Raw genomic sequence first — 26,262 nt, forward strand, 5'->3', positions numbered from 1 at the left:
CATAAAAGCATTATTCAAATAGCTGTTTGCACAATCCACTAAGAAAGATAAAAGCACAATAAAATTCTAAACAGCAACGGTTGCACATTTATTCAAAATCCAATTAAATATACAGTGGTACCTCGGGTTAAGTACTTAATTCATTCCGGAGGTCCGTTCTTAACTTGAAGCACCACTTTAGCTAATGGGGCCTCCTGCTGCTTCCGCGCCACCAGAGCGCGGTTAGGTTTCTGTTCTCAACCTGAAGCAAAGTTCTTAACCTGAAACACTATTTCTGGGTTAGCGGAGTCTGTAACCTGAAGCGTATGTAACCTAAAGCATATGTAACCCAATGTACAACTCTACATAGTTTAATTAATTCATGACAAAACCAATGAACTTGATCAAGTGGTATCAGCTTTTCAAATTCCGGGACGTTGTGTACACTGCCACCCCTTTGCCTCTTAGTGCCCCCCAGGAACAAAACCCTTCGGGGGGGGGTGTCGCTCACTTTGGGGACAACTGTCCTAGAGGAGGCACAGGCTTTAACTGTCGAGGTGGAGTCAAGGAGCGGAGCCTAAGGTAAGCAAATAGCGAGCCACATCCATTGGTAATTCCAGGCCACCCCTGAGACAACTTGTATGTTGTTGTTTTTTAAAAAGGGGGGGGCTTATATGTATATCCTAACCCATAAATATGATATTATCATAATACTAATGTAAACATCTTTAGCCTACTACATTTTGTATTAATTTGTTCCAAATATTGTCATATTTACAAGCAGAGTCTACGTCTGTAAGCAGTCTGTCCATAAATTACAAGTGCTATCATATTATTAATCCGCTGATTAAAGGAGTTCATGTCTTTCTTCTTCCAGTTCACCAATAGCAGTCACTTAGCTACCATTTTTGTTCTCCCATTAACTTGCATATAGTAGGTATCTAGTTCAAAAAATATTCTCTGCTGCAAATTTTAGTTTCTTCTGATCGGCCATAATTATACAAACCAGCATTTTCTCCCAAAACCTAGTACTGTAAGTATATAAAAAGGTAAAGGTAAAGGACAGTTAGGTCTAGTCAAAGACAACTATGGGGTGGGCACTCATCTCGCTTCAGGCCGAGGGAGCTGGCTTTTGTCTGCAGTCAGCTTTTCTGGGTCTTGTGGCCAGAATGACTGAACCGCTTCTGGAGCAACGGAACACCATGACGGAAGCCAGAGCACACAGAAACGCCCTTTACCTTACCGCTACAGAGGTACCTCTTTATCTGCTTGCGCTAGTATGCTTTCAAACAGCTAGGTTGGCAGAAGCTGGGACAGAGCAATGGGAGCTCACCAATGTCAAGTGGATTTGAACCACCAGCCTTCTGAATGGCAAGCCCAAGAGACTATAAACCAATGTTTCAGGGAGACATTGTCCTTACCACATCTCCAGCATAATGCAACATTAGCAAATCCTTTTTATACAGACCTCTCTGTGGAGTCCAATAGATTCTAAAATACGTTCCCACTGTGCAGGTAATATTGACATTTCTCTGACTGAAGCTCCTTTCACATTCAAAGCACTGATATGGTTTCTCCCTTTAAGAATCATTTGGTGGATTGTGAGGGTGGCACTATGACTGAACCTTTTTCCACATTCAAAGTGATACGGTTTCTCCCCTTTATGAATTCTTCGATGGGAAGTGAGACTTTCCTTCTTGGTGAAACTTCTCACATTTTGAGAACTGATATGCTTTGTCCCATGTGTGAATTCTTTGATGGGAAGTGAGAGTTACTTTATGGGTGAAACTTTTCCTACATTCTTTTTTAAATCACTGTATGTATTCTTTGATGCACCTAAAGAACGGCACTCTGACTGAAGCTTTTTCCACATTCCGAGAACTGATATCATTTGTCCCCTATGTGAATTCTTTGATGGACTAAGAGCTTGGCGCTATGACTGAACCTTTTTTTACATTCAAAGCACTGATACGGTTTCTCCCCTGTATGAGTTCTTTCATGGGAAGTGAGACTTCCCTTCTGGGTGAAGCTCTTTCCACATTCCATGCACGAATAAGGTTTCTCCTTGCTATGAGTTCTTTTATGGGAATTGAGATGTGAGTTCCGACTGAAGCGCTTTCCACATTCCAAGCACTGAAATGGCTTTTCCCCTGTATGAATTTTTTTATGGGAAGTGAGAGATAATTTAATGGTGAAGCTCTTTCCACATTCTATGCACTGAAATGGCTTCTCTCCTGTATGAACTCTTTGATGGTTCTTAAGGCTAGCACTGTGACTGAAGCTCTTTCCACATTCCAAGCACTGAAATGGCTTCTCACCTGTATGGATTCTTTGATGGGACAAGAGACCTGCTCTCTGACTGAATCTCTTCCCACACTCCAAGCACGAAAATGGCTTCTCCCCTGTATGAATTCTTTGATGGAAAGTGAGATTTAATTTCTTGGTGAAGCTCTTCCCACATTCCAAACACTGAAATGGCGTCTCCCCTGTATGAATTATTTTATGCGCTTTAAGGTTGACACCCTGAGTGAAGCTCTTTCCACATTCTAAGCACTTATATGGTTTCTCCTCACTGTGAGTTATTTGATGGGAACTGAGATAAGATTTCCGACTGAAGCTTTTTCCACATTCCAAGCACTGATACGGTTTCTCCCCTTTATGAGTTCTTTGATGAGAAGTAAGAATTTCCTTCTGAGTGAAGCTCTTTCCACATTCTAAGCACTGATACGGTTTCTCCCCTGTATGAGTCCTTTGATGTAAAGTCAGACTAGTCTTCCAACTGAAGCTCCTTCCACATTCCAAGCACTTATACGGTTTTTCCCCTGTATGAATTCTTTGATGGAAAGTCAGATTTTCCTTCCGGGTGAAACTCTTTCCACATTCCAAACACTGAAATGCCTTTTCTGCCGTATGAGTTGTTTGATGGGATATGAGATGGACCCTCTGACTGAACCTCTTTCCACATTCCAAACACTGATATGGTTTCTCTCCAGTATGAATTCTTTGATGGGACCTGAGACCTGTGCTCTGACTGAAGCTCCTTCCACATTCCAAGCATTGATATGGTTTCTCCTGTGTATGAATTCTTAGATGAAGCGTGAGACTATCCTTCCGACTGAAGCTCTTCCCACATTCCAAGCACTGATAGGATTTCTTCCCAAAGAGATTTCTTTGGAGGGGAGTGGAATGGGAGCTCTGACTTAAGCTCTCTATACACTCCAAATATGTATATCGCTTCTCCATTGTGTAGATTTTGTCATGGTCTCCCTTGTTCTTCATTTCGGAAACATCACCATCTGTAACAAAGAGAGAAACAGATCACAGCTTTAGAAAGAAAGGCAGCCCTTGATTATTGAACAATACTAATTAATGCTAGTTAAAGCCATGGTTTTCCCAGTAGTAATGCATGGAAGTGAGAGGTGGACCATAAAGAAGGTTGATCGCCGAAGAATTGATGCTTTTGAATTATGGTGCTGGAGGAGACTCTTGAGAGTCCCATGGACTGCAAGAAGATCCAACCTCTCCATTCTGAAGGAAATCAGCCCTGATTGCTCACTGGAAGGACAGATCCTGAAGCTGAGGCTCCAAGACTTTGGCCACCTCATGAGAAGAGAAGACTCCCTGGAAAAGACCCTGATGCTGGGAAAGATGGGAGGGCACAAGGAGAAGGGGACGACAGAGGACGAGATGGTTGGACAGTGTTCTCGAAGCTACCAGCATGAGTCTGACCAAACTGCGGGAGGCAGTGGAAGACAGGAGTGCCTGGCGTGAACTGGTCCATGGGGTCACGAAGAGTCAGACACGACTAAACAACTAAAACAACAACAATTAATGCTTGGGACAGAGGAAAACTGAAGGGAATGAAATGTAAGGTCTTACTACAAGCTTCACGGCTTTTGTTGACAGGCATTAATGAACATATTTATGGGAACCTGAGTGTCAGGAGTAGGGCAGCAATAAATCACACCGAGTAAGTGAAGTTAACTCTTTATGAGAAGAAACAGGCTGCTCAGAAGTGTCAGACTTCACGATCACAGCAACACTGCTCAGCAGGTCTTGCCCCAATGACTAGGATTCTATGATTCCAACATCAGTCATCTCTTTGGTGAATCAAAAACTAACAGAAGCTACTTCAACTTCCCGAACGTCTCTAAAGCCTGAATTTCAAAACCTAAGCAGTTCAGACCAGCCAGATCATGATTTTTAAAAGCAAAACTGGAGGAAGAATATTCACAGACAAAACAGTAGCTAACTCTCCAGTCACGGTTCACTGTGAGGCTATCAGAACCCCAGATGCTGTGGCTGTTGTTGTTTAGCACTTGAGGTTCATCTCATAGAGATCCATACTGAATTTCAAAAGAGATATTGTAATCCAAAAGGCAGCCTTACTGAGAGAGTCCATGATCTCATGATTCTCCTCCATGACTTCCTTATGCAGAGCTCTCTGGTCAGGATCCAGCAACGCCCATTCCTCATCTGTGAAATGAACAGCTACATCTTCAAAGTACACCGGACCCTAAAATAAAAACGGAAAGGTCCTCTTCTTAGACAACATAGAGATTATCTACTACACATTGCTCTGTTGTTTTCTGCCTGGCTGCCCCATCTCATAGCCTCGTTGCCTGCACTGCTCCTTCTCCCTACCTGATCTGGTTCCAGAGCTGATGTTTCTCCTCTGCCTCCATGCAAAGATGGATGGAAAGGTCTTGGCAGCATCATTCTGTCACCTGTGAGAGACAAAGGTAAGTGGCAGGCCATTAGCACATGCTTCTCTTAGAGGTGAAGTAGTGCACCTCTTACAGATGGGCCTTAGAAAAAGTCTCACCTACTGAGTGCATTTTGACATTTGTATTTAAAAATACATGTCCCTCATTTGAGATCTGGGACCCAGGTGTCCTCCCCAAAAGATGAAAATAACCCACGGCGGATTAGTTTCCAAATCCACAGAATGTGACCGAATGGAGAAAAAAAATCCTTCCTCCTTACCCAGTGGCCTCTCTCTCATGACCAACGGAGTCCTCTCTGCCTCACAGGAATCCAGGCCAATTTCTGCAAAAATAATCGTTTCCTGAAAGAACAACAGGGATTGAAAACAGAGAATGGAGAGAAAGATAAGAAAAGGAACGGGAGAGGCAAAAGCTTTAGGGATATCATATATCATTCCTTGGAGGCTTTCCAAATAAGATTGGGGGATTAAGAGAGAATTTTGGGATACTCTCCCTCCTGTTAAGTGACCCCTGGGAATATCCAGAGGAAAGTCTCTCTCACCTGCTGCTCTGCCTGCTTCCTCTCCTCTGCCTGACTCAGGAGAAATCCTTCGGCCAGGGCCACCGCCTGGGAACTGGTCTCCGCTCCACATTCCCTCACCCAGCTCTCCATCTGTGGTGGAAGGACAGCCAGGAACTGCTCCAAGATCACCAGGTCCAGCATCTCAGCTTTCGTGTGCCTTTCTGGCTTCAGCCACCGACAGGCAATGTGGTGGAGTCGGCTGCAAACCTCTCGAGGTCCTTTTGCCTCCTGGGAGCTAATTTGCCTTAACTTTTTTCTCTGCATATCTGAGCTGAGGGTGTCCTCCTCACCCAGGATCTTCTGCATGGAGCTTTCCCAGAATCCCCCACTGCTCCCAGTTTGGATGGCATGGCCTCTTCCTGCTTCAGGGCCAGCTGAGTCTTGCTCATCCATCTGGGCTCTCAGGAAGCTTCCAAGAGGTCAGAAGGAATCCCTTGTTCTTCTACTCAGTTCTGTCTGTCCTAAGCAGAGGGCTTTGCAAATCCTACAAAAGCAAATATTATTCTGTTATGAAACAGATACACGGTCAAGAGAATAAAAAGGTTTCCTGAGAAATTGTGGGTGAATCTTGCTAGGAACCAGGGCTGGACTGAAACATAGCCCAGACTCTGAACTTTCTTTTTCCAAAACGGAAAAGGAGAAGCCAGCATCTAGGCCAGACATCCCCTCCAGATGTTTTGGGACTACAACCCCCATCATCCCTAGCTAGCAGGACCAGTGGTCAGGGATGGTGGGAATTGTAGTCCCAAAACATCTGGAGGGCCAAATTTGGGGTTGTCAGATCTAGGCCTTCTAGAAGGGAACGTACCATGCAAAATGTGAGGAAACATAGGGAATTTCTGTTGAATGAATCTGCCTGGTTGCTCCTGCCTTTCAGTGTTTTTAGTCAAAGAATGAAGTCAGAACTGTGACTGACAAGTGAGTCATTTCTACGAGTGTAATTTTGACATTAGGCTATAGCCTCTGGAGCCACCGCTGGCGCAGTTTGATCTCGCCCCCAAAGGCACACTCTCCCATTGTCTCCTGAGACAAGACGGATACCAACCATCCCTGGGGTCCTCAAACGTCCCATCCCCACTTCAGGGCCCATTTCCTTCCTGCTTCTGTCTCATTTCCTAGCACCTGGAATCTGCAAAGTTCTCAAGGCAGACTACTGGGGTAGGATTCCTTTTTCTTACCTATCTAGCCACCCCCTGAGGGCCAAAGGAAAGCACTAAAAAGTGAGTCAAGAAGGGCTCACATTCCTACTGGGATTGTAAGGGACCATTTCCAGCTCCGGCTATTTTGTCAGCCACAGTCCCCTTGGGGCAGAGATGACGTGGCCAGGGTATTCCATGCTCAGGACGACATGGGGTGATTGCAATGTCCTCTATGTGGAACTGCCCTTGAAGAAAACTGGCCCAAAATGCGGTGGCCAGATTAGTGGCTGGGTCCCCTTTCTTTATAAATGGCATTTCTATCCCATATTTTCTCCAAGGAGCTCAAGGTGGCGTCCATGGGTCTACCCTGTCAGGCTTGCGCTCTCTCTCGCGCTCTCTCTCTCTCTCTCTCTCTCTCTCACACACACACACCATGACACTGGCCATTTACTTCATATTTATTACTCCATCACAAGCCCCAGTTGGAGCTCAGCAATTTCAGTCCTCGCTGGAGGATGGAGTTGCCCGGACTGGGCCCCTCCTCCTCTTCCTTCACCAACAAGGAAGCCCCCACCGTTTCTTTCCCTCTTTCCCGCGTTTTTGTACAATCCTGGCCAGCCTGCGAGTTTGGGGCAATTCCACCCTCCTTACTTCCTCCAAGTCTGAATCACTATCAGAACTGGCAAGTTGCCTTCTGTCCCTCTGCCTCTCTCTTTCGTTTTTTCTCTGTGTCCAGAGATCAAGGGACTGCTGCTCCCTGCTTCTTCTCCCTCCCCTCTGAATTCCAGCCTTATCTGTTCTCTCTCTGTGCCTGCTTTCATTTCCTGTCAGTGAAGGAAAGGAGCTGACATACACCTGCTCATTACAACCCTTGAAAGCACATTTAATTTCTCTTTTAAAAAGCTGAACTGGCTGCCATTCATTTCCGAGCCCAGTGCAAGGTGCTCATATGAGTGCTTCACTTTGGACCCCAAATATCTGAAGAGGCACCTCCTTTCCTACAGACCCTCCTGGGTGTGAAGGTTGGTCAAAAGAACCTCTTGGTAGGTTCTTATCTTTTTTAAAAAAAAAAAAGTTTTGTATACATTTTCAATTGCAATTTTTACACATTCCAATCCATATAACCATACAATAATAATCACTGACTTCCCCTCTTCCATAGTTCTGTTTAAATATCCATTACAACTGCATGTTCTGATTGCTCCTTATATTTTATCCCCCCCCCTTCACTATACAGTGGTACCTCGGTTAGCGAACTTAATTCGTTCCGGAAGTCCGTTCTTAAACCAAAACCGTTCTTAAACCAAGGTGTGCTTTCCCTAATGAGGCCTCCCACCACCTGTGCCCTTCCACCGTCCGGCTTCCGTTCTTAGACCGAGGTAAAGTTCACAAACCGGAAAACTACTTGTGCTTTTGCGGAGTTCGTATACCGAATAGTTCATAAACAGGGCTGTTCTTAAACGGAGGTACCACTGTATCTTCATATATTTTAAACTGCTGAATTTACTCTCACTATGCTGATATTTTGACCTGTTTGCAGTGATTCCTCAGGTATTCCACAAAAAAATCCCACTCTTCTTTAAAAACTCCATCTTCCTGTTCCCTTATTCTATTTGTTAATTCTACATATTCCATCTGTTTCATCTGCTATTCCTCCTTTGGTTAGTATTGGTCCATCTTTCTATTTTGGCGCATATGGCATTCAGGCTGCGGTACTGACTGTATGTAGAGAAACAGATTCTTTTGATCTGTGGGAACACCTGTTCCTAGTATTCTTAATAAAATGGTTCTGGTCTTTTAATAAAGGTCCTTTTCAACATTTATTTCATTTAATTATATATCATCTCCCATAAATCTTTGGCTGATTTACATGTCCACCACATATGATAAAATGTATCTTCCGGCTTCCGGAGGCGGCGCGAAACGGTGATGGCGGTCCTCTTCGATCTCTGAAGAGGGGCTCCGCAGGAAAGGGTCGTTTCGCCACGGCACAGCGACAACCCATTAAGAAAAACCACGGGTAGAGTGAGCCCGTGGCCGTGGGACTCGGCGGGCACCTGGAGCGACCCCGAAATCGTAGAAGGGACCCCGTAAGGGGCTCCGGAGCGAAGGAGGGGTAGCGGTGCTGTGAGTTCATCGCTCTTTCTGCGGAAGCGAAGCCGCGCGGCTGTCACAGATGAGCGCCGACCTTTCTTCCTTTAAAGATCTGGCTGAGACAACAAACCCGTGAGTAAAGACATTAAATTCGGGGAACAAATTGCTTTTAAATTGGCTGAAACCGGGAGACGATAAAAAGGAAGTCCGCCTTCCGGTACTGCTTACAAGATCAAAGCAAAAGATCTGCCAAGCGTAAAGCAGCGGAAAAGGGAAGCTTTAAAGAGAGCCTTTCATGCACTCTCAGAAGTGATTGCAGAAAAGGAAAGACAGACTACTTGTGAGTAAATTTTTAAGAGAAAATTTGGAGAGACCCCCCTCGGTAAAGGACTATTGAAAGTTAATCTCTAAATTGCTGGGCTGCCGGAGGGGAAACTGTTTTAACTGCGGAACTGTTACTAAACTTTTATCAGATGAAAGTGTTACTTTTGAGCTTAAACAAGTTGGAGTTGATACAAGTGGCACGCACCTTTCTGAAACTTTGTTAAAAGTCAAAAGTACTCTGCAGGACTTTTTTCTACTATTCTTTTTGGGACTATTGTGTGTTTTAATATAACAGGGACTTTAATGGCGGAAAAGTTGCCTTCTTCTCTCTGACTTTTGGTGGCACTCCCCCTAGAGGACTTTGGGATTATAAAGGCCTGGGAACAGCTTTGTATGTTTACTCTCTCTTACTGGATTGTTTTGGAACTGAACCTGTCTTTCCCATGGGACAATAAAAATTTGACCTTGAACATTGACTGATGAGTGGTACAGGAAAGACAAGAGCAGCTAAAGCCAAGGAAGCCAAAGAGAAGGAAAAAGAGAAAGAAAAAAAGCAGGCACAGCTTCTACAAACAACTCTGACTCAGGGACGAAGATCTTCGGTCCCAGCAGTGCTGGGCCTACAAAAGGCAGAAGTCGAAAAGCCTAAAAATTCTGCAGAGGAAGATATGGCAGCAGGAGGATCTGAGGGAGTTTTGAAACAAATTTTGGAGCAACTGGCAGCCCTAAATCAAAAGGTTGACAACCAATCACTAAAAATAGACCAAGCTACATCCTCAATCCAGAAATTGACTGATCAGGTTTCCCAGCACACACAAGCAATTGAAAAATTGCAAGGAGCTACAGCTGAAAATCGTAACTTAGCTGGGGAAGCTATTCAAATCGCAACGGCAGCAAAAAAAGAGGTTGAGGAGGTTAAAGGAGAAGTCAGGCCTTTGCATAAACAAATTGGTGAACAGCAAGCCTATCTTTCTTTGGTGGAATTGAAAAATCGGGAGAAGAACCTCAGATTGAGAGCTATTCCAGAAATTGAACAAGAAGATTTGATTGGATTTTTGACAACAGAAATTTCAAAATTCTGGAATATAAAGGAAGAAAGCGATTTTAAAATAACTTCAGCTTTTCGACTGGGAAGATTGGTAAGGAAGGACAGATCCAGAGATTGTTTGATAATTTTGAGATCAAGGGAAGAGAGAGACAAAATATTAGGCCTACACTTTGCAAACGCACTGGAGATACAGGATAAAAGGGTGCAAATTTACAGAGACATACCAAAACAGTTATTGGACTTGAGAACCACCTATTCAGAACTGGCAAGATTGCTGAGACTCAACACAATTCGCTACAGGTGGGAGTTTCCACAAGGACTATCTTTTACTTACAAGCAGAAGAAGGTAAAAATAAGAACACCAGAGGACTTACAAAAGTTCCTGCACGACCACGGAGAAGATCTCCAAAAAGAAGCAGCAGCACATTGGCCTCTACCACAATCTGGGATACCGCCTGGAGGCGGACCAGGCCCTACACCCTCGGAACCAGAGGACAAAGAAGAAACACCACTCTAGGTGCAACAAAATAGTACAGGATGTCCCTGCAGCTACTTAGTTGGAATATAAATGGAGGAAACTCCCCGGAAAAAAGAAGGAAAATATTTCACATATTGAAGAAAGAACAATTGGACATCATTTGCTTACAAGAAACCCATGTGACCAGGCTCCACAGGAAAGTTCTAGTCAATAAAAGACTAGGCCAAGAATTTATTTCATCTGACAAGGTTAAGAAAAGAGGCGTGGTGATATATGCCAAGGAGAGCCTGGCACCAAAATTTGTATTTAAAGACGAGCAAGGAAGAATTTTGGCGATTGAAATTCAGACACAAGGAGAAAAAATTTTGATATTGGGAATATATGCGCCAAATGACGGGAAATCAGAATTTTTTAAGAAGCTGCATGAGACTATGCTGGACTATTTGGACTATAACAACATCATAATGATGGGAGACATGAATGGAGTGGCGTCTACACATATGGATAAGTCTCAAAATCAAAACCTAACATCAGATGGAAGACTGCCTAAAACCTTTTTTGAATTGATTGACAACTTGGATTTGATTGACATATGGAGGACAAGGAACCCCCTAGGTAAAGAAGGAACTTTCTTCTCTGAGGCCCACCTGTCTTGGACACGGATCGACCAAATTTGGACGTCTAGAGGGCTGGCACCCAAGACCAGAAAGGTGGAAATCTGCCCAAAAACATGCTCCGACCACAACGCCTTGAAACTAGAATTCAGACTTACTCAAACCGGTTCCTTCAGATGGAGGATGAATGACACTCTTTTAAGAGATCAAGAGATCGTCAAAAAGGCCCAAAAAACGTTAAAGGACTACTTTGAGATAAATTTGAACACTACAGTAGAAAAAAGAACGATCTGGGACGCTAGCAAAGCGGTCATGAGAGGGTTTCTCATACAGCAAAACTCAATCAAGAAAAAGCTCTGGAATGGAAAGAAGGAGAAAATATTGGAGAAGATACATCAGGGAGAGAAAAAATTGAGAACCAACCCAAAGTCAAAGGAGGTGCTGAGAGAAATCAAATTCCATCAAGCACAATATTCTAAATTAATAAATCAAGAAATTGAATGGAAAATTAAACAGATGAAGCAAAGATCGTTTGAATCAGCAAATAAATGTGGAAAGCTACTAGCTTGGCAGCTGAAAAAAAGGCAAAAGTTAAATACAGTTACAAATCTAGAGATTGAAGGAAGAATGATTCAGAAACCAGAGGAAATTAGGAAGTGCTTCCACAGATATTTTAAAGAACTGTATGCACAGGGGCCTCAGAAAGAATTCGAGATAGAACAATTTCTAAAGTCAAATGGATTATCTAAAATAACTCAAGATAAAAGATCAATCTTGAACTCTAAAATAACTTCACAGGAAATCGAAGGTGCCATTCAGAGTATGCAACTAGGCAAATCTCCAGGCCCGGATGGGCTTACCTCCAAATACTATAAGACTTTGAAGGACTACCTGATACAACCTTTGATGGAGGTATGCAACCAGATTATGGACGGGAAGAGGGCACCAGAAACGTGGAAAGAAGCTTTCATCACATTGATACCTAAGTCAGAATCCGAAAAGACGCAGCTTAAGAACTACCGTCCCATCTCACTCCTGAATGTGGATTACAAAATATTTGCAGACATTTTGGCAAGCAGACTTAAAAGGGTTTTGAATGAAGTAATTCATAAGGACCAAGCAGGTTTTCTCCCTGGTAGACATTTATATGAAAACACCAGAAACATCATTGACATTTTGGAACTTTTGCAAACCAATAGGAACACAAGGGCGGTGTTAATCTTCATTGATGCGGAGAAAGCTTTTGACAACATATCTTGGATGTTTATGAAGAAAAACTTGGAAGGGATGGGAGTGGGACGGGGGTTTGAAAATGGAATAGATGCTATATATTCAGAACAGAAAGCTAAATTAATAGTGAACAATGTGGTGACGGAGGAATTTAAAATTGAAAAAGGGACACGACAAGGGTGCCCTCTATCCCCTCTTTTATTCATTTCAGTCCTGGAGGTGCTACTGAACATGATTAGGGAGGACCGGTTGGTACAAGGGATAGAGGTCGGAGTGAAACAATATAAATTGAAAGCTTTTGCAGATGACTTAGTTTTGACACTACAGGAGCCAGAACCCAGTACAAAAAGAGTTTTAGAACTTATAGCAGAGTTTGGTCGGGTGGCGGGATTTAAGTTAAACAAACAAAAAACAAAGGTTTTGACCAAAAATTTGACATCTACAGAAACAGAAGGGTTCCAGAGAGAAACAGAACTAAATGTGGTTAAAAAAGTGAAATACCTAGGGATTCACTTGTCTTCCAAAAACTTGAATTTATTTAAAGATAACTATGAAAAATGTTGGTTGGAAATTAAAAAGGATTTAGAAATTTGGTCAAGATTGAAACTTTCCTTGTTGGGTAGAATCGCAGCTATAAAAATGAATGTATTGCCGAAAATGTTATTTTTGTTCCAAACCCTACAGATCGTGGACAGAGTGGAATGTTTTGGAAAATGGCAGAAGGATATATCTAAGTTTGTCTGGCAGGGCAAAAAGCCTCGAATAAAGTTTAAAATATTAACTGATTCGAAAGAAAGAGGAGGGTTTGCCCTGCCGGACTTGAGGTTATACTATGAAGCTGCAGCCTTCTGCTGGCTGAAGGATTGGCTTTTGCTGGAAAACACTGATGTCCTAGATCTGGAAGGTTTTGATAATGCATTTGGTTGGCATGCATATTTGTGGTATGACAAGGTTAAAGTTCATAAACTGTTCAAAAACCATATTGTCAGAAAAGCAATTTTTGCAGTCTGGATGAAATATAAAGACTTATTAGAGAGTAAAACCCCGAGGTGGTTATCACCGATGGAGGCCAAGGCCAGAAAAAGGCCCAATATGGAGGCTTATTGGCCGAAGTATTGGGAAATAATTGAAAAAATTGGAGACAATTGGAAGCTGCAGAGCCAGGACAAATTAAAAAATAAGGTGCGAGACTGGTTACACTATGCTCAAATCCAAGAGGTTTTTAAAATGGATAAAAAAGTTGGGTTCCAAGTGGAAAAATCGAATTTGGAGACAGAACTGTTAGAACCAAAAACTAAGATATTATCAAGAATGTATAACTTGCTGCTTAAATGGAATACACAGGATGAGACAGTTAAATCTGCCATGATAAAATGGGCACAGGATGTTGGACATAACATTATGTTTGAAGACTGGGAAAGGTTATGGAACACCGGAATAAAATTCACGGCATGTAGTGCCCTGAAGGAAAACATTATGAAAATGATATACCGGTGGTACATGACCCCAGTCAAGCTAGCTAAGATATATCACCTGTCTGATAATAAATGTTGGAAATGTAAGGAGGCAGAAGGTACTTTTTTCATCTCTGGTGGACCTGCCCAAAAGTGAAGGCTTTCTGGGAAACGATTTATAATGAATTGAAAAAGGTATTTAGGTATACCTTCCCCAAGAAACCAGAGGCCTTCCTGCTGGGCATGGTGGACCAGAAAGTGTTAAAGAAAGACAGAATGTTGTTTATGTATGCTACTACAGCAGCAAGAATTCTCATTGCAAAGAACTGGAAGACACAAGATTTACCCACGCTGGAAGAATGGCAGACGCAGTTGATGGAATACATGGAATTAGCTGAAATGACCGGCAGAATCCGAGATTTGGATGAAGAATCGGTTGAGGCGGATTGGAAAAAATTTAAAGACTATTTGCAAAAATATTATAAGTTGTATGAATCCTAAGATAGTGCATGTTATTGGAAATGTTATGCTTTAGCAAATATGATTAAGTAAATGGCAAAATAAGTGTTAAAAGAGAAAAGAAGACAAAGTGAACCAACCATATTATGTTTATTTTAAAGGCATCGAATTTGAGATATAGTTTATTGAATAACGGTTACATAATAATTGAAAGTGGTAACAAGGTTTGATATAGGGTAACAGATTGCTGACATGGTTATTATAAAGGGTGCAGATCGGGAAGGTGTGGGGAAGCACAATGTTTTTTTTTTGTGAAAAAAATCAGAAAATTGTTTCTTGTATTTAATTTATTCTGTATGGATTGGAATGTACAGGATTATGAAAAGAAACGCAATAAAAAACATTATAAAAATAAAAAATAAAATGTATCTTCCATTTCTCAATGCTTCCAACAGGGACCTGATTCTGATCTATACATTTTTGCTAGATTACTCGGTGCTAGGTACCACCTATATATCATCTTAGTCCTTTTTCCACATTCCCGCCCCCACTCAGTTCTATGTTATGTCCTACATCTCTTGCCCAGGGTATCAGAGCGGATTTAACCAACTCATCCTTTGTTTCCCACTCCAACAATAATTTATACATTCTACAAATTATTATTTTTTCTGTAATATCTCTAAGTTCCCTTTCAAATTGTGAACTTTGGAGTCATGAAACCATATTCCTTATCCACGTTAAAGATTCCATTTAGTTGATAACAGTGAAAACAGTCTGTCACCGCACAGCTAACATCTTCGGGTTTCTTCTCTCTGGCTTTGTAAAGTTCAATTAAGTCTCTATATGTTGCCCATGTTCCGTCTTTTCCAGGATATTGCTTCAGCAGGTGAGAGCCAAAGTGGTGCCTTCCTTTCAAGCAGGTTTTTAATATTTGTCCCCTACAAATTCTTCCTAACTACATAATTCAAATAACTCTTATGTATTTTAGCTTTACCATGCAATAGACATGCATGCCAAGCGAATTTAACATCCTGGTCCTCGTCTTGGTAGTTTCACCCCCCTGAGAGATTTGGGTGGGGGTGGCCCAAGAGAGGGCATCCTGGGGGCAGATCCCCCCCTTGGGGGATTCCCTCCCCATACAGGCACCTCCCCCCCTTTCCCATGGCCTCTGACAACGGAGACATGTGTTTTCAGGACCCAGGCTCCCCCCCCCCCCCCGATTATTATTTGTTTTGACTTTACAAATATTTAAAAATGGTTGCAAGCTGCTCTGGGTAACTAGTGGAACAGTGGTAACAACAGAAATAATAACAGACAAAAATAATAATAATCTGCAGCCTCAAGCATGGAAAACAAACAAACAAATAAAACCTCAAATTCCACTAAGAGCCTCAAGAAAGGGGGCAGGGGGAGGGGCTGTACAATTCTGCAGAGTTTTGAGCATTTGGCTGGATCGGGTTGATTTTAATTGAAACATAAATCATTATCTTTGCTTGGAAAGCCCCTCTCACGTTCCATCAATGGACCACCACCTTATATTTTTTTCACTGGTAACAAACAAGGATAAAGGACTGTTTCACCCCACTTAATCTACACACTTAATCTGCTTCATTGACTATGCAAAGGCCTTTGACTGTGTCGACCACAGCAAACTATGGCAAGTTCTTAAAGAAATGGGAGTGCCTGATCACCTCATCTGTCTCCTGAGAAATCTCTCTGTGGGACAAGAAGCTACAGTTAGAACTGGATATGGAACAACTGATGGGTTCAAAATTGGGAAAGGAGTACGACAAGGCTGTATATTGTCTCCCTGCTTATTTAACTTATATGCACAATTTATCATGTGAAAGACTGGGCTGGATGAATCCCAAGCCGGAATTAAGATTGCCAGAAGAAATATCAACAATCTCAGATATGCAGATGACACAACCTTGATGGCAGAAAGTGAGGAGGAATTAAAGAACCTCTTAAGGAGGGTGAAAGAGGAGAGCGCAAAATATGATCTGAAGCTCAACATAAAAAAAACGAAGATCATGGCCACTGGTCCCATCACCTCCTGGCAAATAGAAGGGGAAGAAATGGAGGCAGTGAGAGATTTTACTTTCTTGGGCTCCATGATCACTGCAGATGGTGACAGCAGCCACGAAATTAAAAGACGCCTGCTTCTTCGGAGAAAAGCAATGACAAACTTAGACAAGCAATGACAAACCTAGAAAAGCAATGTCAAACCCAAACCTCTCCATTCTGAAGGAAATCAGCCCTGAGTGCTCACTGGAAGGACAGATCCTGAAGCTGAGGCTCCAAGACTTTGGCCCCCTCATGAGAAGAGAAGCCTCCCTGGAAAAGACCCTGATGTTGGGAAAGATGGAGGGCACAAGGAGAAGGGGGCGACATAGGATGAGATGGTGGGATAGTGTTCTCGAAGCTACCAGCATGAGTTTGACCAAACTGCAGGAGGCCGTGGAAGACAGGAGGGCCTGGCGTGCTCTGGTCCAGGGGGTCACGAAGAGGCGGACACGACTCAACGACTAAACAACAGCAGCAATCTATGCACAACCCCTGGGGGTCCTGACTAGGCGTTTGGCTGTGCGGTGTTTGCCCTTTTTCTGCTGTTGCTTAAACCTAATCACGAAGCAAGAAGTCAGACTCTGTCTGACCTCTAATAATGAAGATTGCATTGTAGATATTTCCATAAACCTATTGTGCTATTTTTGTGATGTACCAATGAAAGGACCCCAAGCCCCTTACGGGGAAGAGAGGGGAGACTCGCCAGATCTCAGAAGGGGCCGCCGAGGCAGCTCTTGCGCAGGAAAATGAAAAAATGTCTTTTATTTTTGGCGCATATCTTATTTCTGAATGTTTCGGTCTGGCCACAACCTCTATTAACAAAAGTGACTGCTGCATAAACCTAAATGCGGTTTATTTGCTTGCCATTCTTTTCTCCACAAAGCGCAGAGCATCCATTGTTACAAACGAAGGTAATAGCAGCCCTCCTGCAAAACCGCCCGCCCCCTGGCTTTGCAGAGAGCAAGGAGGGGGTGCAGGACCCTGGGGGGCACGCATGATCTGAACACGGCCCCCCTGCATCCCCGCCCCCCCCCGGCTTGGCAGAGAGCAAGGAGGGGGTGCAGGACCCTGGGGGGCACGCATGATCTGAACACGGCCCCCCCTGCACCCTCGCCCCCCCTGGCTTGGCAGAGAGCAAGGAGGGGGTGCAGGACCCTGGGGGGCACGCATGATCTGAACACGGCCCCCCCTGCACCCTCGCCCCCCCCTGGCTTGGCAGAGAGCAAGGAGGGGGTGCAGGACCCTGGGGGGCACGCATGATCTGAACACGGCCCCCCTGCATCCTCGCCCCCCCCCCGGCTTGGCAGAGAGCAAGGAGGGGGTGCAGGACCCTGGGGGGCACGCATGATCTGAACACGGCCCCCCTGCATCCTCGCCCCCCCCCCGGCTTGGCAGAGAGCAAGGAGGGGGTGCAGGACCCTGGGGGGCACGCATGATCTGAACACGGCCCCCCTGCATCCTCGCCCCCCCCGGCTTGGCAGAGAGCAAGGAGGGGGTGCAGGACCCTGGGGGGCACGCATGATCTGAACACGGCCCCCCTGCATCCTCGCCCCCCCCCGGCTTGGCAGAGAGCAAGGAGGGGGTGCAGGACCCTGGGGGGCACGCATGATCTGAACACGGCCCCCCCTGCATCCTCGCCTGCAGCCCAAAGGGAGGAAAGAGAGAGGAGACTCACCAGATTGCAGCAGGAGCCAGCCAGGCAGCAAAGCTTGCAAAGGAGACACACAAAACATCCACCGCCGCCCCCCCCTTGCAGGAAGTGACTTGGGAGGGAGGGAGGGAGGGGCTTTGGTTCTGGAAGACCTGCCCCCCCCCCGCCCTTCTGTCCTCTCCTCTCTAGGAATTCGGCTCAGTTCCTTTTAACCCTTGGCAAGCCGAGCGCCCCAAGCTCATCCCCACCCCCAGCTCTCTCTGCGTTTTCTTCCTCCAGAGCCGGAGCGCAGGAGGAGCCCCGCGCCTTCCACACCCCCAGAGATGCTGTGTTTTGGGGGATCTAAGCTGGTCTCTCCCTTGGCCAGAAAAAGCTTGCAGGGGAAGCGTGCCCCCCCCCGGGCTGCATCTCCTTTCGTCCCCATCCTTGCCTCCTGCTTGGCTGTAGCCAAAACCAGACAAGAAGGAACCAGATCCCACGTGCAGCTGAGCCACGTTCACGGGTCGCCCTTCCCCGCAAGGCTGCGGGCGTGGAGAGTTGAGGGGGGGTGGAAGGGGGTGGGTGTTGGGGGGTCCCACCCCTTCAAGGCAGCGTGCCTCTCCCACCCCCTTCCTTCCTTCCAGTCTCCTGGGGGCCTGATCCTGAACGCCCAGGAAGACACCTCTGCCACTGTAATCCACTTGTCTACAGATGCCTCAGAGGGTTGAGACCCTGGGGAGATGTCCTGAGGGTCTGAAGTCCCAGGTCCTAGGTAAAGGGACCCCTGACCGTTAGGTCCAGTCGTGGCCGACTAAGGGGTTGTGGCGCTCATCTCGCTTTATTGGCCAAGGGAGCCGGCATACAGCTTCTGGGTCATGTGGCCAGCAGGACTAAGCCGCTTCTGGCGAACCAGAACAGTGCACGGAAATGCCGTTTATCTTCCCGCTGGAGCGGTACCTATTTATTTACTTGCACTTTGACATGCTTTCGAACTGCTAAGTTGGCAGGAGCTGGGACTGAACAACAGGAGCTCACCACGTTGTGGGGATTCAAACCACTGCTCTTCTGATCAGCAAATCCAAGGCTCTGTGGTTTAACCCACAGTGCCACCCATACCCCTCAGGTCCTAGATAGTGGTTCCCAAACACTTTAGGGCCGCTGCCCCCCCAACACCCCAGTGCCTCCTATCAGATAAAAGCATTATTCAGAATAGCCGTTTGCACAACCCACGAAGAAAGATAAAAACAATAAAGTTCTAAACAGCAACGGTTGCATTTATTCAAAATCCAATTAAATATACGTAGTTTAATTAACTCTTGACTAAACCAATGAACCTGATCAAGTGGTATCAGCTTTTCAAAGTCTGGGAGTTGTGTACACTGCCACCCCTGTGCCTCTTCGTGACCCCCAGGAACAAAACCCTTCAGGGGGGTGTCGCCCATTTTGGGGACGACTGTCCTAGAGGAGGCACAGGTTTTAAGTGTCAAGGTGGAGTCAAGGGGCGGAGCCTAAGGTTAGCAAATAGCGAGCCACATCCATTGGTAATTCCAGGCCACCCCTGAGACAACTTGTATGTTGTAGTTTTCTAAAAAGGGGGGGTGGTATATGTATATCCTTTTTTTTATATATATATAAATATTTATTAGAGTTTTTAGAAAAAAGAATACAATAATAATACACCTTATTACTTTGTTTTAACAAAATTTCATAATATCCTTGAACTTCCTCACGTCTCCCACTCCCACTTACATCATTAATAAATTTTTGTCAAGCAAATTATCATCTTATTTCCAAATCTGTAACCACTTACTTAAATACAATAAAATAATTCTCCTGCAAATTTGTTTCTCTTAATCTCTTTTATCATCAATTCCTGATCTATTTTAGTGATGGCCAATTATTTATAACCAAGCATCCTTCTTAACATTCCACTAAATCACAATATTTCTGTAAGTAAGTATTGAATTTCTTCCAATCTTCTTCAATCCTTTCTTCTCCCAGGTCTCGGATTCTGCCAGTCATCTCCGCCAGTTGCATATAGTCCATCAGTTGCATCTGCCATTCTTCCAGTGTGGGTAGATCTTGAGTTTTACAATTCTTAGCAAGTAGTATCCTTGCTGCTGTTGTTGCATACATAAAAAATGTTCTATCTTTCTTTAACACCTTCTGGTCGACAATGCCCAAAAGAAAGGCCTCTGGTTTCTTGGTAAAGGTATACTTAAATACCTTTTTCAGCTCATTATATATCATTTCCCAGAAGGCCTTCACTTTGGGGCAAGTCCACCAGAGGTGGAAGAATGTTCCTTCATTTTCTTTACATTTCCAACATTTGTTATCAGACGAATGGTATATTTTGGCAAGTTTAACTGGGGTCATGTACCATCTGTATATCATTTTCATTACATTTTCTTTCAAAGCGTTACATGCAGTAAAGTTCAACCCAGTGGTCCACAACCTTTCCCAGTCCTCGGTATATGTATATCCTAACCCATAAATACGATATTATTATCATAATACTAATGTAAACATCTTTAGCTTACTATATTTTGTATTAAAAAGCTAAAGGTAAAGGGATCACTGACCATTAGGTCCAGTCGTGGCCGATACTGGGGTTGCGGCACTCATCTTGCTTTATTGGCCAAGGGAGCCGGCGTACAGCTTCCAGGTCATGTGGCCAGCATGACTAAGCCGCTTCTGGCAAACCAGAGCAGTGCATGGAAACGCCGTTTACCTTCCCGCTAGTAAGCAGTCCCTATTTATCTACTTGCACCCGGGGGTTCTTTCGAACTGCTAGGTTGGCAGGTGCTGGGACCGAACAACGGGAGCTCACCCTGTTGCGGGGATTCGAACCGCTGACCTTCTGATCGGCAAGTACTAGGCTCTGTGGTTTAACCCACAGCACCACTCACGTCCCTTTATTGTTAGTAGGTAGGTGTAAAAAGTATTCCCTGGCTTTCTAGTTTCTATCACTTGGTCCAGAGTCAATACACCTGTTTCCATTAATTTTTTCCATAGTACCATCTTTTTAGCAATTTTTTAATATAGGGTTTCCCCACAGGGCAAGTTTGGCATGCGAGTATACATCAACTTTATTTATATTAGACAACATGTTCCATATCTTTCTAACTGACTTAGTTGTTTCTAGAGTCACCTGGGATTTCAAATATTTTGATCCTAGTACAGTGGAACCTCTGGATATGAACAGGATCCATTCCAGAGCCCCGTTCACATCCAGAAGCGAACGCAACCTGCACATGCGCAGGTCGTGACTCGCCACTTCCGCGCATGCACGTGACGTCATTTTGACCATCTGCACATGCGCGAATGGCAAAACCTGTAAGTTCCGTTACTTCCAGGTTGCTGCGGAGCGCAACCCAAAAGCGCTCAACCTGAAGCACATTTAACCCGAGGTATGACTGTATTCTCCAGCCCACCAAAGGGGCAGTATGTGCATATTCTAAGGTCACCCATGTCGGAAAATTAAGACCAACAATGAGTTTCCAGTATTTAATACATAACAGTAGATATGTATAAAGTAGATAAATATAAAGGCATTTCCTAAACAGGGAGTTTATCATTTGAAAACATGAGATATAGAAACTGCAAGTCCTCTCAAAATATAAATTAATCTGGGAACTATATTCATTTTGAGAACATTCTCCAAAGGGTAAGGCTCAATGACTTCTGTATATCAATATATGAAGAAATCTCTTTTATTATTTTATTTATATTAAGTTTCACTTATTTTTTTTATCTCTTGGTATTAAGCTGCCTAGATATTGTAGAGATTTGGAACAAATCTGGAATTGATATTCCTTGATTCTCTTTGACTCTTGACGTAGGCGCTTCATAGATTACTTTAATCCCTTTTAAGATATCCAAAGGAAATTCAAATTTAAGTAAAGCTACTTCCATGTACTGTTTACGGATTTTGTCAAAAGCCTTTTCAGCATCTAGTGATATAATTACAAACTGGTCTTTATCTTTATTTTGATCTACCAAATCCACCACTAATCTAATATTATCTGCAGTTTGTCTCACTTTTATAAATCCGGTCTGGTCACCCTTGACTGGCTATTACCTGATGAATTTGCTAGAGTCCTTCCAAAAGTGTCCAAAGCTCTTGGAAAAAATCCTCCATAAACTTAGTTGCTTGAGCCCGCGTAGGAGAATTGGTAACCCCATTACTATCCATGAGAGTTGAGATTCCAAAATAGTGAGGCTTTTACTTGAGTTGTTTTCACACAAGACAAGATGCACATTCTCCCTCTGCTGCTGGCTTTCTAGCTGCGGCCTTGAAGCACACTCCTCCGATCCTCTCCCTGGAGCTGATCCTGCCTTCCCTTCCTGACAGCTGGGGACCTGAGCACTAAGGAAGTTCTCCGGCTGGTGCGGTGGTCAGTTTCCCTTGGACAGAACACCCATGTACCACTCAAAGACTTTTCATTCTTCCACTCTCCCTTTTCATTCTTCCACTCTTCCAGGGGATTGAACTGGAAGGGAAATATATGCTCTGTGCAAATGGCTGTGAACTTGTGCTTGTTTTGTGAACTATCACACTTGCTCCTTCTACCAGTTCATGGATGGTAGAAATAAAGCTTTTTCTCTGAAACTATTCCTTGAGTGTCTGTTGACTCCCATTTTCCCTTTCCTGGGCGCAATATTTTTTCCCACCCGAGGGCAAAGCCTCATAAGGCTACAGGGTCACCTGTCCTCACCTCCTTCAGTTCCTTTGATGATATTTCCCCAGTCTTCCAGTTCTGGAAGACTGGTCCGCTGTATGAATTATTTTCTGGGAAGTGAGATGGGCGCTTCGAATGAAGCTCTTTCCACATTCTGAGCACTGGTATCATTTGTCCCCTGTGTGAATTTGCAGAAGACACCAAACTGGGAGGGGTGGCTAACACCCCAGAGGACAGGATCACACTTCAAAACGACCTTGACAGATTAGAGAACTGGGCCAAAACAAACAAGATGAACTTTAACAGGGAGAAATGTAAAGTATTGCACTTGGGCAAAAAAAATGAGAGGCACAAATACAAGATGGGTGACACCTGGCTTAAGAGCAGTACATGTGAAAAGGATCTAGGTGTCTTGGTTGACCACAAACTTGACATGAGCCAACAGTGTGACGCGGCAGCTAAAAAAGCCAATGCAATTCTGGGCTGCATCAATAGGAGTATAGCATCTAGATCAAGGGAAGTAATAGTGCCACTGTATTCTGCTCTGGTCAGACCTCACCTGGAGTACTGTGTCCAGTTCTGGGCACCACAGTTCAAGAAGGACACTGACAAACTGGAACGTGTCCAGAGGAGGGCAACCAAAATGGTCAAAGGCCTGGAAACGATGCCTTATGAGGAACGGCTAAGGGAGCTGGGCATGTTTAGCCTGGAGAAGAGGAGGTTAAGGGGTGATATGATAGCCATGTTCAAATATATAAAAGGATGTCACATAGAGGAGGGAGAAAGGTTGTTTTCTGCTGCTCCAGAGAAGCGGACACGGAGCAATGGATCCAAACTACAAGAAAGAAGATTCCACCTAAACATTAGGAAGAACTTCCTGACAGTAAGAGCTGGTCGACAGTGGAATTTGCTGCCAAGGAGTGTGGTGGAGTCTCCTTCTTTGGAGGTCTTTAAGCAGAGGCTTGACAACCATATGTCAGGAGTGCTCTGATGGTGTTTCCTGCTTGGCAGGGGGTTGGACTCGATGGCCCTTGTGGTCTATTCCAACTCTATGATTCTATGATTCTATGAATTCTTTGATGGACGGAGAGCTGGGCGCTCTGACTGAACATTTTTTTACATTCCAAGCACTGATATGGTTTCTCCCCTGTATGAAGTCTTTCATGAGCTGTTAGATTGACCTTCCAAGCGAAGCTCTTTCCACATTCCATGCACTGATATGGTTTGTCCTTGCTGTGAGTTCTTTGATGCGAACTGAGATGGGAGTACCGACTGAAGCTCTTTCCACATTCCAAGCACTGAAATGGCTTCTCACCTGTATGAATTCTTTGATGGAAACTGAGATTTAACTTCTGGGTGAAGCTCTTTCCACATTCCAAACACTGAAATGGCTTCTCCCCTGTATGGATTCTTTGGTGTCGCATGAGACCAATTCTCTGACTGAATCTCTTCCCACATTCGAAGCACTCAAAGGGCTTCTCCCCTGTATGGATTCTTTGATGCCGCATGAGAGATGCTTTATGAGTGAAGCTCTTCCCACATTCCAAGCACTCAAAGGGCTTCTCCCCTGTATGGATTCTTTGATGGGACACAAGACCAATTCTCTGACTGAATCTCTTCCCACATTCCAAGCACTCAAATGGCTTCTCCCCTGTATGGATTCTTTGATGCCGCATGAGATCTGCTTTATGAGTGAAGCTCTTCCCACATTCCAAGCACTCAAACAGCTTCTCCCCTGTATGGATTCTTTGATGGTACACGAGACCTGCTCTTTGAATAAAGCTCTTCCCACATTCCAAGCACTCAAAGGGCTTCTCCCCTGTATGAGTTCTTTGATGTGAAGCCAGACAATCCTTCCGGCTAAAGGTCTTCCCACATTCCATGCACTGATATGCTTTCTCCTCGCTGTGACTTCTTTCATGTGAAGTGAGACTAGTCTTCTGACTGAAGCTGTTTCCACATTCCAAGCACTTATACGGTTTTTCCCCTGTATGAATTCTTTGATGGGAAGTCAGACTTTCCTTCCGAATGAAGCTCTTTTCACATTCCAAGCACTGAAATGCCTTTTCCGCTGTATGAGTTGTTTGATGGGATGTGAGACTTCTTTTCTGGATGAAGGTCTTTCCACATTCCAAACACTGATATGGTTTCTCTCCAGTATGAATTCTTTGATGGCCTGTGAGACTACTTTTCTGGATGAAGCTCTTTCCACATTCCAAACACTGATATGGTTTCTCCCCTGTATGAATTCTTTGATGGGTTTTGAGATGGGCACTCTGACTGAACCTCTTTCCACATTCCAAGCACTGATATAATTTCTCCCCTGTATGAGTTCTTTGATGGGAAGTCAGACTGTCCTCCCGGGTGAAGCTCCTTCCACATTCCAAACACTGATATGGTTTCTCTCCAGTATGAATTCTTTCATGAAGAGTGAAATGATGCTTCTGACTGAAGCTCTTTCCACATTTCATGCACTTATAGGGATTCTCCTTGCTGTGAGTTCTTTGATGGCCTGTGAGACCTATCTTCCGGATGAAGCTCTTTCCACATTCCAAGCACTGATATGGTTTCTCCCCTGTATGAATTCTTTCATGGGCTGTTAGACTGACCTTACAGGCGAAGCTCTTTCCACATTCCAAGCACTTATAGGGTTTCTCCACACTGTGAGTTCTTTTATGGGAACGGAGATAGGATTTCTGAATGAAGCTCTTTCCACATTCCAGGCACTGATATGGTTTCTCCCCTGTATGAATTCTTTGATGAAGATTGAGATTATCCTTCCGACTGAAGCTCTTTCCACATTCCATGCACTGATACGATTTGTCCTTGCCGTGAGTTCTTTGATGAGAACTGAGATTGTAGTACCAACTGAAGCTCTTTCCACATTCCAAGCATTGATATGGTTTCTCCCCTGTATGAATTCTTTGATGGGTTGTTAGATTGACCTTCCAAGCGAAGCTCTTTCCACATTCCAAGCACTTATAGGATTTCTCCACGCTGTGAATTCTTTGATGGGAACGGAGATAGGATTTCTGAATGAAGCTCTTTCCACATTCCAAGCACTGATATGGTTTCTCCCCTGTATGAATTCTTTGATGAAGAGTGAGATGATCCTTCCGACTGAAGCTCTTTCCACATTCTAAGCACTGATAGGGTTTCTCCCCTGTATGAATTCTTCTGAAGCTTTCTATACGCTCCAAATATTGATACCGCTTCTCCATTGTGTAGATTTGGTCTCCCTCATTCTTCCTTTCTGATTCATCACCATCTGCAACAAAAAAGAAACAGATCACAGCCTCAGGGACTGAATTTCAAAAAGAATTCCAAAAGAGATACAGTGGTGCCCCGCAAGACGAATGCCTCGCAAGACGGAAAACCCGCTAGACGAAAGGGTTTTCCGTTTTGGAGGTGCTTTGCAAAACAAATTTCCTATGGGCTTGCTTCACAAGACGAAAATGTCTTGCGAGTTCCTGCAGGGTTCCCCCCCCCCTTTTTCCCAAGCCGCTAAGCCGCTTATCAGCTGATCTGCTAAGCCGCTAAGCCGCTTAACAGCTGATCGCTAAGCCGCTTATCTGCTGATCCGCTAAGCCGCTTAACAGCTGATCCGCTAAGCCGCTAATCAGCTGATTCGCTAAGCCGCTAAGCTGCTTATCAGCTGATCCGCTAAGCCCGCTAAGCCGCTAATGGGCTTGCTTCGCAAGACGAAAAAACCGCAAGATGAAGAGACTCGCGGAACGGATTCTTTTCGTCTTGCGAGGCACCACTGTATTGTAAT

At 44.3% G+C, this 26,262-nt stretch overlaps 2 protein-coding genes across 2 annotated transcripts in view; both read right to left on the reverse strand.

Moving 5' to 3' along the window:
* Positions 1 to 64: 64 nt before the first annotated feature.
* LOC114589886 (uncharacterized) overlaps positions 65 to 26,262 on the reverse strand; it is a 69,253-nt gene continuing 43,055 nt past the window's right edge. Inside the window, exons 3-5 of the mRNA XM_077916625.1 lie at positions 4,624 to 4,706; positions 4,369 to 4,495; positions 65 to 3,275 (exon numbers count right to left, since the gene is read on the reverse strand). Coding sequence (XP_077772751.1) covers positions 1,867 to 3,275; positions 4,369 to 4,495; positions 4,624 to 4,706 — 1,619 coding nt within the window. The 3' untranslated portion in view covers positions 65 to 1,866. The remainder of the gene's footprint in view (positions 3,276 to 4,368; positions 4,496 to 4,623; positions 4,707 to 26,262) is intronic.
* LOC114607274 (uncharacterized) overlaps positions 21,299 to 26,262 on the reverse strand; it is a 35,544-nt gene continuing 30,580 nt past the window's right edge. The window contains exon 13 of the mRNA XM_077937051.1: positions 21,299 to 25,664. Within this exon, the coding sequence (XP_077793177.1) occupies positions 23,537 to 25,664 (2,128 nt within the window). The 3' untranslated portion in view covers positions 21,299 to 23,536. The remainder of the gene's footprint in view (positions 25,665 to 26,262) is intronic.

This window comes from Podarcis muralis, chromosome 12, assembly GCF_964188315.1.
Source record: "Podarcis muralis chromosome 12, rPodMur119.hap1.1, whole genome shotgun sequence".
Classification (NCBI taxonomy): domain Eukaryota; kingdom Metazoa; phylum Chordata; class Lepidosauria; order Squamata; family Lacertidae; genus Podarcis; species Podarcis muralis.